Here is a 16,236-nt window from a genome sequence, read left to right on the forward strand (position 1 = left end):
TTTGACTTCCAATTTGCTGGCTTACCATGAAGTTTCCAACAGGTCTCCTTCTTATGCCACGGTTTTTTGCAGTGCTCGCACCACGGTTTATTATGCCCGTCATTTTCAGAATCAACACTGCTTGACACGAGCAGAATTCTCAGGTTCTAGGTTTAAACCAGTTTCGGTATTGCGCAACATGATTTTTCTCCTTGACTCCTCACGTCTAACTTCAGAAAAAACTTCCCGAATAGAGGGCAATGGTTGCCTGCCTAGAATGCGGCCGCGAACCTCATCCAAACTTCGATTAAGGCCGGCTAAAAACATGTAAACCCTGTCGTTTTCTTCTCTCTTCTTATGACGAGCATAGTCGTTCAAATTTTCCCAAACATCATCATAACACTGATCAAGTTCCTGCCATAACGTTACCAATTCGTTATAATAAGTGGTAACTTCGCGATCATTTTGCTTGGATTTCCAGAGTCGAGTTTTCAACTCAAATATTTGAGAAGAATTCTCCAAGTCCGAATAAAGATCTCGAACAGCCTCCCAGACATCTTGAGCAGTGGGAAGAAATAGGTGAGGTTTTCCAATGGCAGGTTCCATGGAATTGATGAGCCAAGCAATAACAAGAGAATTTTTGGACTGCCATCTTTTTTGATTAGGGTCACCAGCAGCAGGTTTCGATATTTCGCTAGTCAAATGCCCAATTTTACAGACTGAGCCAACTCAAGATAGTTGTGCCCATTGAGTTTTGTAGCCGTAAGATAAAGGGCTGAATTCTGGGAATAGGAATCAGTAGATACAGTCGTGGGATCGAGACTGGGATTGGGTGGAATATTTTCTGAAGTATCAGACGAGTCAGAAGAGACGGTAGGATTTCTTTGGGCTCCGGTCATCGCCGACTTATAGGATATCATCAAAAAAAAAGAAGAAAAAAGAAACAGAGCACGAAGCTCTGATACCATGTAGTTTTTGAGAAGAAGAATTATCATTATTATTATTCTCCAAGAGAAACAATTACAAGATAAATAGAAGAGGAGGGCCACTAAATCAGGAAGGCCATAAAATCAGCAAATCAAATCAGCAAATATCTAGGCTAGAAAACAGGAAACAGAAATATCTAAAATCTGAAATAGTAATTTCAGATTTGATCTAAAAATAGAACTTCCTAATTTATCTCCTAGAAATCTAACAGATTTTATCTAAAATAGGACTTCCTAATTTATCTCCTAGAAATCCGACAAAGATAGTAGTTCTTTTACTATGGTCCATTCACCACTATCTTCATGGTTTTCTTGATAGGCTTTTGGTGGGGTGTTATAGTGACCCTCTCGAGTTCTAAAATTAGTTGACCTTGCCATAGTTTTACCTCTTTAGGAAGAGCACTACCCTCCTCCTCAACCTCAAAGACATATAATTCCTCAAGCAAAAACTTCTTTCAATATTCCACATTGCCAAAGACTTGATCATTCCATGTCTTCAATTCTTACTTCAAGGCTTTCAACTTACTAGCTATTATGAAGCTTGGGGTGCCTTTGATTTGATAGGAGGATCACCATTATTTGATTTTGTCCACCATACCTTCAACCTTCATCAACATGTTTTCGAATTTGAAGTACCTTTTGACCCCCAGTATAGCTCCATAATCTAACATGAAGGAGGGAATATGATCGAAAGAAAGTTGAGATAGCCTTTTTTTGGCTTAGCTCAAAATAATGGGCCTCCCAAGAGGGGGAAGACTAGAAATCTATTCAATTTGGATCAAGCCCAATTGTTTGACCACGTAAAAGATCCTCCCACAAGAGGAATTTCCATGAGATCCAGCTCAAAAGTGAAACCTAAGAACTCTATCATAGCTAGACAAAGTCGTGCCTTCTCCGATCTCTCTTTTGGAAATCGGGTGATGTTGAAATCACCACCTATGCACGAAGGCATGTCCCACCAGCCATGCAAACCAGCAAGCTCTTCCCAAAGAAAGCGTCTTATCATTATCCACATTTAGACCATAAACTCCTGCAAAGGCCAATTCGAAATCATCTACCACTTTCAAAAGAGCAAGCCACTGTGAATTCCCCAACAAACTCCTCAACTCTCTCCACTGCCCTCATATCCCACATAACTAATACTCCACCCAAAGCTCCCTTAGAAGCTAAATAAGACCATCCTACATATTGGTAACTCCACAAACTCCAAATAGTCCTTTGAGAAATATATTTCATTTTAGTTTCTTGTAAACACAATATCAACTTTCCATGAATGAAGCAGGTTTTTTATTTGTAGACGCTTATTAGACTTGTTTAGTCCCCGAACGTTCTACATTAATCTTGGGCTTCATAGTAAAACAGGTTTTTCCCTCCCTCTAGTCCTCCCACGACTTGGACTCCCACCTTTCGTGTTGTAGTTGATTGCACATGTAAGATGCTTTAACTACCTGTTCTTCTTTGGATTTTGTTGCATTGGAATGACCCGCTTCAATGGCTCTAAGTAATGTTGTGAATTGGTCCTCAAAACCCTCACATTGAAGTGAGGCTTTGTGGTATTAGAAGAGATATGGTTCCCTTGGACGTGTGTGGTGTATAAAGGCTCCAACTAAAGTGTCATTCTTTGTGTGGGTGGCAATCTCGAGCCCTATTTGATGGTTTAAGAATAAAGATTTGCGAAAGCATGCACATTTACTTTATTATATTTCCTTTTTCAGTTGGTGTCACGTGCTAATTCTAATTAGGTATATCTATTGTATACACCATCATGAAAAAAGTTTGGTGTCACATGTGGTGAGGGGATGGGGAAACAAATAAACTGTTTGATTCTTTATTGTCTGGTGACAGAGCTTTAGATGTTGGTCTTTTCTGGTATTTAGTATAGATTGGGATAGGCCTTGCTCATTACTTGATGTTTTGGCTTCTTCTCAAGTTATTGTTCCCTTGCAGATTTCCATTTAGAGTTTGTTCATGAGTTGAGCTTTAAATTTGACTTGGTACTCTTTCTTTTTTCTTTTCTGATGTCCTTTTTTTACCCCTATTTTCATGCGCATTTACATACTAATTGTGCATTTGGGTGTCACCTATTAGAGTGTATGATCATGTTAATCGGACTTTTTGATGTAAATGCTGAGAAGTTGTGTGAGTGGATAGCTCAATATGTTTTTTACAGTGTGTTTTTTTTTGATAAATGGTACTCCTCTAGGGTTTGAGACACGGAGATCTTTTGTAACACCCAAGGCTAGCACCAAGCCCGCTTTTTATTTATTTATTTTTTTTGGGTTTATATGTACAAAAAGTTCACTTGAGATTAACGAGTAATTTTTGGAATAGGATATGAGTTTTAAAATTTTATTTTTGTGGGATGTGGATTTTGATTAGACTTGATAATTAGGTTAAAATCATTTGATATTTTTATGGATCAGGTGGAATCTTTTTATTTAGTTATGGGCTGAAATATTTATGGCATAGGTTGTATTATTGAGTCGAGGCCCATTATTATCGATAAAATAGTCGGCCCATGAGAAAATACGGACAAACCAAATAAATTATTAAGTCCATACGCTACACTAAAACTTGGGTCCAAATATTTGAAATGAACCCTACCCGATCACCCCCACGGCCCACACTGTTTGCTCTAAACCGGGAGACCATTGTCCAGTTATTTTTTTAGAAACTTCCCACTATGCACGACTCCACTCCCATGCACATGCACGTTTCTCCTTCCCTCATCTCTAGGGTTTTTCCAATCACACACACACACACACACATATATATTATCTCATGTATGGAAAAACTGCCAGGCCATTCTTACTGCTGCCAGCCATGTTCCAAAGCCAAGCCTCTCCCTGTTGCTGCCCCTACACCAAACCACCGCCCAATTTCAGTTTGATGACCTTAGCCATCAAACACCACAACGAAGCTGCAGCTCTTCACACCATCACCACTCGGTGTGTTTGTTTTTATTTTTCTTTTTTTCACATTCTAGCGTCAACCATGGTACCACTGTGGAATAGCCGTGCAGCACCCCTAGCCACCGCCACCACCACGAACAAGCCCAGCCTGAGATACAACTCTGTCACGTCCCGTGCCGGCATTGCTTCACCAAAGCACCCGCTGCCCAATAGTGCCATGAGAGGATTGAGAGCCATGCTGTTGTAGGAATTGCCCTAAGCCACCATCGATTCACGTTTCATCAATCAAAGTTGCACATCATGGCAAATTGTGTCTTAGACCCAACCTTTGTTTTTACACACCCAAAACAGAGTTTTTTTGTTCACCCACCATAAGCCACAGAGCCACTGCATCCTCCTCCGTTTCTACACAACTGGAAATAGCCACAGCCATCGCCCTTGTGGTAAGCTCGGTTGCAACTCGAAACTCACTCATCTCTCGGGCTCTATCTCTCTCTCTCCGTTCTCTCTTTCCCTCATCACTTTTGGCACTTCCATAGTTCACTACCGTCGCCTTAGCCATCTCGCTGCTACTTCGTAGCTGCTCTCTCGGTGAGTATCTTGCATGGTCCCTCCCTCACCAAGATGTAGTTTCTGATTTGAGATCCTGAAGTTTTTGTTGTCCAAGTTTTAGCCATTAGGTTCTACTATTTATATTACATAATTACCTAAATGCCCTCAGCATCGTGTATAACTCCCAATGAAAGATTAAGTTTTTTTTTTCATTTTTTTTATATTAATTACATCTGTGCCCTTTTGTTGGAAGTCATGATAGATTGTTTTAATTATGTCAAGTGGGTTTCGGTCGGTTATTGATTCGGTTTGTATTACAAACACCAATAGTATCTTGTGTGGGTTTGGGTTTTATTTTTTAATAGATTTGTGATTGTGTTGGAATTAGGTTAAGTAAAGTATTAAGTAGATATCATTGAATTTGGGGAGTGACGATATTTTAAGATTACGAGAATTTTAGAGTTTTAGGAGATTAGGTTAGTTTAGCATTTCAAGTTTTAAGTGTCGAGATACGTGTTTGATTGAAAATTTACGGAAGTTACGTGACTATTTTATAGGTGATGATTAATTTTTGTTCAGCACTGTTGTGGGAAACTTTTGAAAAAGCTAAAAAATCCAAGTAAGTGGGGTTCCTATACTAGACTTTGCATAAAAGAAATGGTTGAGGTTGATTTTATGAAAATGTGCATGATATGTTTTGAAAAGAAATGTGAAAAGTGAAAACAACCTCAGTCATGTATTCTGCATTACTCATGAAACTCTGTATAACAAGGAAGTATCTTCTGTCATAACTGGTGTAGACATGAGCTTATTTTTGGCATTATGTTTCTGAACTGTGAAAAAAAGGAGCGAATATTAAAATTGAAAATTTGTTCATGTGATGTAAAAATATTCTGAAGCTATTTTTGAATATATGAATGATATGAATTTGTTTTGATATGATGTGGCATCTGAAAACCTTTGGCATGATTTTCTGATTCTGTATTTGTATCTGATTCTGTTTTATTCTATTAAGGCCCCGCCATGGGTGATAATAGTGGTATAAGGCCTAGTTACGAGTGATAATAGTGACATACGGCCCAGCCACGGGTGATAATAGTGGCATACGCCATGGGTATAATGATGGTTTATAATCCTACCATGGGGGTTAAACATGGCATACGATCTAGCCACGGGTGATAATAGTGGCATACAGCCCTGCCATGGGTATAATGGTGATTTATAACCCTACCACGGGGGTTAAACATGGTCTGTGTCCTGATGTGATGCTCTGATATGATATGAAGATTATGTCTTAGATTTTGATATGCCAAAGGATCTTTTAATAAGATTATTTTTGAAGTTTCGCTCTAATATTTTGATAACATGTTCTGATTTTGCATTCTAAAAGTAAATTTTTTTTTTATGCATTTTGAATTAAGTAAATGCTCATTTTTACATACTAGTATATATTCTCTGCTTATTGAATTGTTAATAACTCACCCCTTTATCTTCACAATATTTTTCAGATAATTTTGATGCTTCAGCTGGAAGTCAAGAGTAGGAAGTGTTAATAAGGTTTGATGATCGTAGATGAATAAGTAATGGTACAAGTATTTATTGGAGAGTCTTATTTAATAGATTTATTATTTTATGTTATTTTGGTATTTTGAGTCAAGGATATTTCCGAGTCTTTATGGAGATTCTAATTTATTTTTATTGAGGTATTTTTTTGGTGTCCTGGTGGAGGAACATATATATTTGGTTGGAATAAATGAGTTTATAATTTATTTGGTGTTTTGAGTCATGGAAATTTCCGAGTCTTTATGGAGATTCTAATTTATTTTTATTGAGGTATTTATTTGGTGTCCTTGTGGATGAACATATATATTTGGTTGGAATAAATGAGTGTCTAATTTATTTGGAATTTGGAGTATGTAATTATGTTATGGGATATAGTTTTAGGTTACAAGAGCTAACTCTTCGGACCTCCGGGATAGGGGCGTTACATCCTCTATCCCCCTACTCTTTGTAGTGGTAATTGAGGCATTGAATCAAATGATGTAACTGTGGTGAATGGGAGATTTTTCTTAGGCTTCTTAGCAGGATTCAATAGTAGAGTAATGCTAGATACATTCTTAGTGTGGGCAAGCCTCGTATACTTCCTTTTAAAAAAAATGAGGTTCACCATTAAAAAAATGATTTTTTTTCATACAGGATCCAAATTTACTCACTTTTTTCAAAGGGAGTGCGTGAAGCTTGCACATCCTAGGTCTACAAATATCATTTCCATAGTATAGGGATTTTTTTTCATCTCATCTACTCTTTGCAAATGATGCCTTGATTTTCTGTGAGGCCTACTTTGATCATCTCCATCACTTGTGTCATTTGTTCTTGTGCTTTAAAGTTGTTTTGAAGTTGAGAGTTAATCTAGACAAGCCAGAGTTAGTCCTAGTGGAGGAGTGGATGATATAGGTGGAATTGCCCATATCTTGGGTTGTAGGATGTCTTCTTTGCCTATGGGAGTTCCTAGGTCTCTTGTTGGGGGCTCCCTTCAAGGAAAAACCTATCTAGGATGGCATTATTGAGATGATGAAAACATGAATTGGCTGGCTGGAAATGACTTTATCTATGCAAGGGTCAGCAGATCACTCTAATTGAGAGTACTCTCACCAATTTGCCAGCTTACTTTTTGTCTCTCTTCTCCATACCACCAATTATCTTGAAAAACTTGAGGAAGATTTCTTGTGATGAGGAGTTGGTGATTAATTTAAATACCACCTTGTTAAGTGATCAAAGATTTGAACTTCACTTTTTCCAGGTGGTTTAGGGGTCAGAAATTTTTTATTACTCAACAAAGATTTGTTGGTTGAATGGTTATGGCCTTATGCCACAGAGAGAGATGCATTGTAAGGATTGGAGGTGGAAGGCAAGTATGGTAGTATGTGGGAAAGGTTAGTGGGCTGGGGGTGTGTAAATCAGAACCTTTATGCGTTGTTAGGCTTTCAACTTTTCTTTTGTTGTGTTCAGGTTGAGGTGGGGGATGGATCTATAATCAGATTTGATATGTGTGGAAATGTGGAAGGAAAAAACTGAATATTCCTCTTGCATTTGAAACAGATTACATTACATTCCCTTTAAATAGATGATAATTATAATCTAATTACTAGGGATATTTACAACTTACTGAAAATAGAATCAATCCTATTTAAGACAGAAAACTGTAAAATAGGAAAGTACTATCTAAAGAATCCCCTAAAATCGTGGAACCAAAATGGCTAACAACTGATTTGTTAGCTGTAAATCTCCTAAAGATCAGCCCCTAATAAAGACTGTCAGATGTTCAATAATTCTACACTCCCCCTCAAGCTGGGCGGTAAATATTGACTAGGCCTAGCTTGGAGCTCAGATCATCAAGATTCTTTCTTGGCAGAGCCTTGGTAAGGATATCGGCTATTTGGAGACATGAAGGCATGTACAACATCTTGATTATCCCTTCCTTTATTTTTTCCTTTATGAAATGTCGATCAATCTCCATATGTTTTATTCTATCATGATGCATTGGGTTCTTTGCAATGCTGATGGCTGACTGATTGTCACAGAACATCTTCATAGGTTTTTCACATGAAATCTTTAATTCCTTAAGAAGCCTTCTTAGCCATATTCCTTCACAGATGCCATGTGCCATTGCCTGAATTCTTATTCTGCACTGCTTCTCGACACAACTAATTGCTTCTTACTTCGCCATGTAACTTGGTTTCCCCATACATATTTGCAGTACCCAGAAGTTGACCTTCGATCATGTATTGATCCTGCCCAATTTGCATCACTGAATGCCTCAATGTCTCTTCTATGAGTCTTCTCGAAAAATAATCCTTTACCTAGTGTTAGCTTTAGGTATCGTAGGATTCTATAAACTGCCTCCATATGTTCTTCATTAGGATTGTTCATGAATTGACTCACCATATTGATAGAGAAGCCAATATCCGGTCGGTTGTGAGACAAGTATATTAGTTTCCCAACTAGTCTTTGATATCTGCCTTTATCCACTGGTGCACTGTCTTCCTTGGCTCCTAGTTTGGTTGTTGAATCTATAGGAGTATCTGCTGTCTTGCATTCGAGCATCCCAGTCTCTTTTAAGAGATCCAGAACATATTTCCTTTGGAAGACAAGGATTCCCTTTCTTGATTGTGCCACTTCCATGCCTAGGAAGTATTTGAGATTCTCTAGGTCCTTGATTTCAAATTCTTTAGCTAGAAGACTTTTGAGACAACTGTTTGAATTGAAATATTGCATATTTTATATATCTAAAACTAATGTATTTTAATTGTTTCATGACATTATTATTGGTTTTAGATAAAAAAATGGTTAATGGGCATAAATATGAGTTGTGATTTAAATTGATTAATATCATAATTTTTGCCTAATTTTACAACCTGTAATTTAATTGAATAATATTTTCTCACATGTACAATATATTTTTGATATTTTATTTTTACTTTTTAATTTATTTTTTAATTTTCTATCTATATTATTTCTTTTTCTTGTTTTTATTGCTTTTAAATAATACTTCTAGCTATGACCTCTATGCAGATGTTTTGACAGCATCCTCTCCCTCTCAAAAACAAAAGAAAACTAAGAGAAAACTAAATTACACTGATCAGAGCCTCCCAACAACTCCTCCTTCTCTCTCTTTTCTAGTCATTTCGTGTGTCCAAAAGAAGGAAGGGAAACAAAATAAATCTCCTAGCCGTATGTGTCCGTCTAAAAGTAAGAGAAGTGTGCATGAATGGAGGACTGCTACATCTTACATGAACCAAGAAAAAAAAACAGCTACATTCCGTCTATGTCAAAAAGCTGTAGCGTTCCATGTTCCCCAGCGTTCGCGTGCTTCCTTCAGTTTATTTTTTGTCTGCAGCTTCAAGCCATGCGTTGCAGGTGTTTTTAACCAATGAATATTTGCTTTATTTGCATGGATCCTGCTGAAGAACCAAGTAAAAAGCTCATGTGCTACCGTCCAAATGAAAAGCAATGTGCTGTCCCTGTCTGTGCATCACTTTCTCGTTTCAGTGTTGCCAAAAAGCTCCAGACCTTTGCCTCTGCCTGCTCATTTCAGTCCCGCAGCAGCTGCAGCTTTCTTCTATCTTTCTTTGTGCAAGTCTGTCTGAAAATTCTCAAAAGTGCCTTGCCTTTTTCTTTGCTGGTGTCTTCCGTATGGTCTGATTTAATGAGGCAAACCAAGGCTGTGAAGCTTTCCGTAAGTGTGCTTTGACGCAAGCATGGAGCATGTTTCATTTAATTTCCGTGCGTCCATTTTCATGAAAAGCTAGAAAACTTGAAGTGGTGTGGGCTCCATGTCCTATGAAGAAAAGAAAAGTTATTGCTTGGTCTCATACTCAATTGGTGGTCCCATATGTCCGTCCAAAGTAAAGAAAAGGTTGTCAAGACATGTTCTTTTCATTTGATTTGGTCTCATGGTCAATTGGCGGTCCCATTGAAAAGTCAAAGACCAAAAAGTTTAAAAACAACACTTGTCTTATTTAACCGAGAGAGTATAAGTGATTACAAATCTTGCTAGCTAGAGACCCCGAAAAATGGACAAATTCCTTTTCTTTTCTTATAGGAACACATACAAGATTTGTTACTACAAAAAGAATAATGGTAATCCCACCATTAACTACTTCATTTATATTCAAGAATTTCATAGTAATAGAAATACATGTCCTACCAAGACAGAATTTGTAACTTGCTATCCTCTTGCCTAGCAGGCAAAAATTTACCTCCGCATAAAAGATGATTAATTTGAATCGACATAAGAGTCCAACTACATTGCATTGCTGGAATCCATGTTGTATATTTGAAAGAGGTTGACCTCCTTGCTTTTGTCATGTTACAATCTTCTTCTCGCTAAGCCCCCTTTCTTTTCGGTCCACAGAGACAAAATGTAGGACTGGTGCCAACAGTTCATCACGCAAGAAAGGACTCATTGAGCCGGGATCGCTAACTAATACTAATATAATAGAAAAGAACTATCTTTTCTATATACTTTCCCCTGCTTTGTTGCTACCACAGGCTTTATGCAATCAATTGGATCATAGAGATATCCTTTCAACACAACATAGGTCATCGAAAGGATCTCAGAGACCCACCAAAGCACGAAAGTCAGGATCTTTCAAAAAATCAATTGCCCTATGAAGACTCGCTTTCACTACGGCTCCGGTGGGTTCCCTTAACCAAGCCACTGCCTATGAGTCACCGGCTCATTCTTCAACAGGCACACAGTCAGAGCACCGGGCTGGGCTCCTCCCACTGCTTGGGAGCTTATGGTTTCATGTTCTATTTCACTCCCTGATGGGGTTCTTTTCACCCTTCCCTCACGGTATTACTTCACTATCGGTCACCCAGGAGTATTTAACATTGCAAGGTTGTCCTTGCTGATTCACACGGGATTCCACGTGCCCCATGCTACTCGGGTCGGAGCATAAGCTAGTGATGCTTTCGGCTACTGGACTATCGCCATCTAGGGTGAAACACGTCACCTCTTCGCCTGGTAGCATGACGTTTGTATTGCTCTCCTGCAAACCTGTTTTCACGGTTTAGGTTGCTCCCATTTCGCTCGCCGCTACTATGGGAATCGCTTTTGCTAGCTAGCAAAATTTGTGATCACTTATACTCTCTTGGTTAAAGAAGACAAGTGTTGTTTTTAAACTTTTTGGTCTTTGACTTTTCAATGGGACCACCAATTGACCATGAGACCAAGTGAAATGAAAAGAACATGTCTTGACAACCTTTTCTTTGCTTTGGATGGACATATGGGACCACTAATTGAGCATGAGACCAAGCAATGACTTTTCTTTTCTTCATAGGACATGGAGCCCACACCACTTCAAGTTTTTTTGCTTTTCATGAAAATGGATGCACGGAAATTAAATGAAACATGCTCCATGCCTGCTTCAAAGCACACTTACGGAAAGCTTCACAGCCTTGGTTTGCCTCATTAAATCAGACCATAAGGAAGACACCAGCAAAGATAAAGGCAAGGCACTTTTGAGAGTTTTCAGATAGACTTGCACAAAGAAAGATAGAAGAAAGCTGCAGCTGCTGCGGGACTGAAATGAGCAGGCAGAGGGCAGAGGTCTGAAGCTTTTTGGCAACACTGAAACGAGAAAGTGATGCACAGACAGGGACAACACATTGCTTTTCATTTGGATGGTAGCACATGAGCTTGTTGGCATAGTCTTGTTTATAGCCATGGCAATTTAGAGATTTGGAGAATGGCCCCCTTGTGTTTGATGTGGTGTATTTGGTAGGGGAATGCATTACTAGGACTTCTAAATATTCTGAGATGATAGTGTTAGACTCAAGCCATTGTGTTCATTCTCTTTATATGCGGATGATGTGTGCAATGGTTTCCTTTCCAATAACTATCTAGATTTCATGGAATTGTGATCTTTATCTTCATCCCTAGAGTTTTTTATTTTTTATTTATTTTTATTTTTATTTTTTATTGTATACTTATATTATACTTGGGTTGTGTCCCTTTGCAGTTCAAAGAAAACTTACATTACTTATATGAAAAAACTAGGGGTTGAATGTTGATTGGATTTGCTTGAAAATTATATTGTCTATTACTGGTTGTTTTGCAGTTGAATTTGGTTAAAGTTGAGAATATAGATTGTAAAAACTTGAAATTGTTCACCAAGGTAGGAGCTTTGCGAAATAGAAACCCTTCTTGTTGGTGCCTCGGGTGGTTGGCAATTTGCCATCTTGTAGCCACTGAAAGGCCTAGAAGGGGTCATCGGGTTGGAGATTTTTAGATTTCTGATTTTTTATTGTCAAGGACTTCTCTTTCCTGATTTCTTGTGGCATTTTATGAATATCTTGCAATTTTTGTGATGCAGGCATTTTTTCAAATGGTAGCTGGTGGAAGCCAAGATTACTGGCTTTATTTATGATCATGGCATGCCTTGTTGCACTAGTTCAGTGTTTCGCAGGATCTGATGTTGTCAACTGGAGGTCTTACTATGCAACCAAAGATAATGCATGGAAAGCTCACTACCTGGAAGTATTTGATAATGGAATGCGTGAGGCATTGTGCTGCCTGGGACGTGTCAGATACTTGTAGGCACACCTGCATTTTTGTTGACCTATGTGAATTTTGATTTTAATGTATATTAGCTCTCTAGTCTTCCATTATTTGATCTCATTTGTTCAGGAGTGTGCTGGAGGAAGATGAAGTTTATTCTGTGGCAAGATTATTGGGTGATCTTGTTGCTTATCGTGCATCAGGAACTGGGCATCTGGAACTCTTGGCAGGTTTGTTTTGAAGTTTTGCCATTGCATATTGTTCTGTGCTTGTGTTTCATGATTGCTGCATGTCATGTTTCCTAGATTTTTAAGGTGGCTATCTATATCCCATCAACTTATTGCTTTTTTATCATCTAAGTTGGCCAATTTGTGAGTAAAAATTCTGCCTTCCTTGAACTTTCGGTGGCTTGCAAGTGCTGCCAAGTGGCTGCTTGTAACAGCCCTTCCCATGGGCCAGGAATGTTGCGTGCAGATGTAACTTTATGCAAGGTAAAGAGACTCGACATCATAAAAATCTCACATATTAAATCATAAAAATAGCTAGACATGAAAATGTTTTATAAAACTGAAAATAGGAACATATTGGCGTAAACATAATCCTGCCTGCTTGGTGTCCACATCATGATCACCTGGGACATTAAAACATAAAAACAAAAAAAAAGTGAGTCAAAGACTTAGTAAGCAACACATCATACTATAAACATAACTTGACCTAAGGCTTTATTTTGAAAACGTTCATGCATAATCATACTTAGATACAACATGCAGGGCATTCAACCTTAACATATGCGGAATTTAAGATGTGATCATATCAATTGATGTAACATGAATGAGTGAATGATCGACTCTTTGTATGATTTGTTAATCTTGTCTTTCACTTGCATAGTGGCCATTATAGCATATGTGCATTGCTCCAATTGTCATTGACCGAATAAATCATAACATAACATATGGTGGACTACACTTAGGTTTGTGGCTTGCAAATCCACCCATAACATAAGGCTAGGCGTTAAAAAGCTTATTTGTCGTTCACGTGACTTCTTTCTTATCTTATTTTTTTGATTGGCATTGGGTGTTTGAAAACAAAGTCCCAACTAATCTTGGGGGTGTAGAGGCCCTTGGCAAGGAGTTTCCCACAAGTGTATATCGGGTATATCAAGGGAAGTTCCCCTAGTCTGATGGCCCCAAGAAATTGTTTGCACCCAAGAGAATTCGAACCTTAGAGCTGGAGCTAGCATATCACCAAAACCGAGGCCTTTACCACTTGAACCAACCCCTTGGGGTTCTTATCTATTTCGATACATGTGAACACGTTGACTTCATGATGTTAATGGTGTGTCATATTCATACACATGGCATAGCACTAGACATGGGATATTAACATAATCATGGTTGTCGTGACATGGCGTCCATTTATGACAATCAATTAGCATAATATACATAAGAGTGAATTTCGTGATAGGGCATCCATTCAGAAGAAAGAACCAAATCAGCATACCATACATAATTGCATCCACAAGCACATTGTCATAATTCATCAAGGATTCATAAAAATGGCTAATATTGAACATTGCTATACATAGCATTGGTAAACAACACTTTCATGCAAAATAGAGTAATTACAGCACACATAAAGGTTATGATCATGCCACTTAGCCTATTTCCTTAACTTCGAGAATCAAATAAGCACATCAATCAAGCACCTATTAGCCTATTTCCTTAACTTCAAGAATCAAATAAGCACATCAATCAAGCACCTATTAAGTTACATACATATTTTATATCAATCTCAACTCACTCTCTTAATATTTGACTAAGGTATGAGCCTATACTCCATAGTGTTGCTTGCTGTCTACCTGGTGACGGTTTGCAAACTGACCTTAAATTATGTATGCCTACTCTTCAATTTCACTACATGCTGGGTATGTATGTGTAGACATGCCCGTATGATTTTTGGTAATTTAGAATGCATGTAAATCTCAAAACAGCGGCTGTTTGGTCCACTTGGGGTTGCTGACAGCAACACGTTATTTATGCATTTCAAGTAATTCATGAGCTTTAGGTAAAAACAGATGCTAACATGCTTGAATGTGAATTCCAGAGTCATTTGGGGTTGTTAATGGCAATTCCTTTTCAAAACTTTAGGGATTTTGATAAATTTATAAATAACTATTCATACCATGTTTTGGGTATGCATATGGTTTCAAAACGTTTTTCCTTCCTAAGATACTAGCTGCTGTGTATGTTTCATACAACAGTGAACTATTCAAACTTGACATGCCAATATGCAAGAAATCATGGCTTAATGAATGATTGTTCATGCTTATGCTTTATATGCTGAAATTTTCACCTTTAATAAAAAAAATCTTGTTTTGAGTTACTCGACCATACTTAAAACATTTTACATGCTGTCAGTGGGCGTCATGCATGGCTTTAAGTGTGTCCCTTAATTCTAGACATGTCAAACATGAGAAATCATGGTCTTACTGGCTGCTCGAAGCTGCTGTGATGCCGTCAAGCTCCTGACAGCATGTGTTTTGTGTGTGCCATGCCATGCCTACGATGTCATATGGTGTATAGGAATTGCTCATGCATGTTTCTTAGCCTCTATACATGTCATACTGGGTAGGGGTTGGGTTCTAAGGGCTGTCTGGATTGCTGGCAGCAACCTAGATTCATAGTGCTTCCAGAAGTTGGGTATTTCTCACCTTTTTCCAACCCAAGGTGATGTTGGAAGAAATCCTTGGCTGCTTCAACGGCAGCCATGCCCTGTAAAGTCACTAAGATGTAAGTTCTATGTTAAACTTCCATTCAATAACATATGAAATTTTCTAATGCATAGGGCAGGGAAATTTTGATGTATGGAAGAGAAATCCCCACCTGTATTGCAGCAGAGTTTGGGAGATTCCTTCTAGGGGTTTGTGTGGAGAGAACTTTAAAAAGAGGGTTTGGGGCACACTGAATAGATGGTGGCTGCAGGCTTTCCTTTGAAACAAGAAAGTTGAGTTAGAGGCTGGAAGAGGGGCGAGCAGCACAGGGTTTGTATGCAGGTCGTTGTGGCTTCTGTGGCGGTAGATTAAAAATAGAGGAACAAGAAGTCCCTATAGTCTGGTGGTAGAATTAGGAACTAGGGTTTGACTTGGGTAGAAACTAATTTTAGAGTTTCTGGACCCAAGGAGTGAGATATGGGCATAGTGGCTGTTGGTACAATCCTGGCAACACCTAATCTCATAATTTTTATTAGAAGTACAATAGGGTTTCTTGGGCACAATTGGCAACCTTGATTTTTAGAAGGGAAATCTGGAAAATGTCAATAGGAATTCAAGCTGGAGGGGCACATGGCAGAGATATTGGCTGATTTTAGGTAGAAAGGCTGGCTAGAAATTGGCCCAGCAGCTTTCGATTGTAATTTCTCATATAGCAGAAATTTTCGTAATTTGGTTTGAAGGTTTCCTAAGAGCATAAGCATTGAATTGTGCATAATTGTAGCCAAATTTGATCTAAAAAAGACATTCAAGTGATTTTAGCTAACTTCAATCAATTTCATTCCACATTGAATTAGGTATGAGGTTGGCTAAATTATTATTTTTATTATTTTCAAGGTTTCCTAAAATTTACACTTGAGCTGCCATATTTACATTGACTTGCACCAAAACAACCAAAAACAGGGGAGATTGATGTCTCTGGTTTCCATGACAGTGTAGAATTAAAGGTGGCCGGCGACTTTCCCTGTGTTCGTT

The 16,236-nt window shown here is 38.3% G+C and overlaps 1 protein-coding gene across 9 annotated transcripts in view; it reads left to right on the top strand.

Moving 5' to 3' along the window:
• LOC122314769 (diacylglycerol lipase-beta) overlaps window positions 1–16,236 on the top strand; it is a 40,586-nt gene that overhangs the window by 11,734 nt on the left and 12,616 nt on the right. For 5 of the 9 annotated variants that reach the window (XM_043130417.1, XM_043130355.1, XM_043130368.1 and 2 more), the window contains 2 exons: window positions 12,310–12,529; window positions 12,624–12,724. In XM_043130417.1, coding sequence (XP_042986351.1) covers window positions 12,310–12,529; window positions 12,624–12,724 — 321 coding nt within the window. Of the gene's footprint in view, window positions 1–5,937; window positions 5,987–12,309; window positions 12,530–12,623; window positions 12,725–12,854; window positions 12,986–16,236 lie in introns of all 9 variants that reach the window. The other 4 variants (XM_043130392.1, XM_043130384.1, XM_043130399.1 and 1 more) reach the window with 2 other exon arrangements.

Source organism: Carya illinoinensis, chromosome 1 (assembly GCF_018687715.1).
Source record: "Carya illinoinensis cultivar Pawnee chromosome 1, C.illinoinensisPawnee_v1, whole genome shotgun sequence".
Classification (NCBI taxonomy): domain Eukaryota; kingdom Viridiplantae; phylum Streptophyta; class Magnoliopsida; order Fagales; family Juglandaceae; genus Carya; species Carya illinoinensis.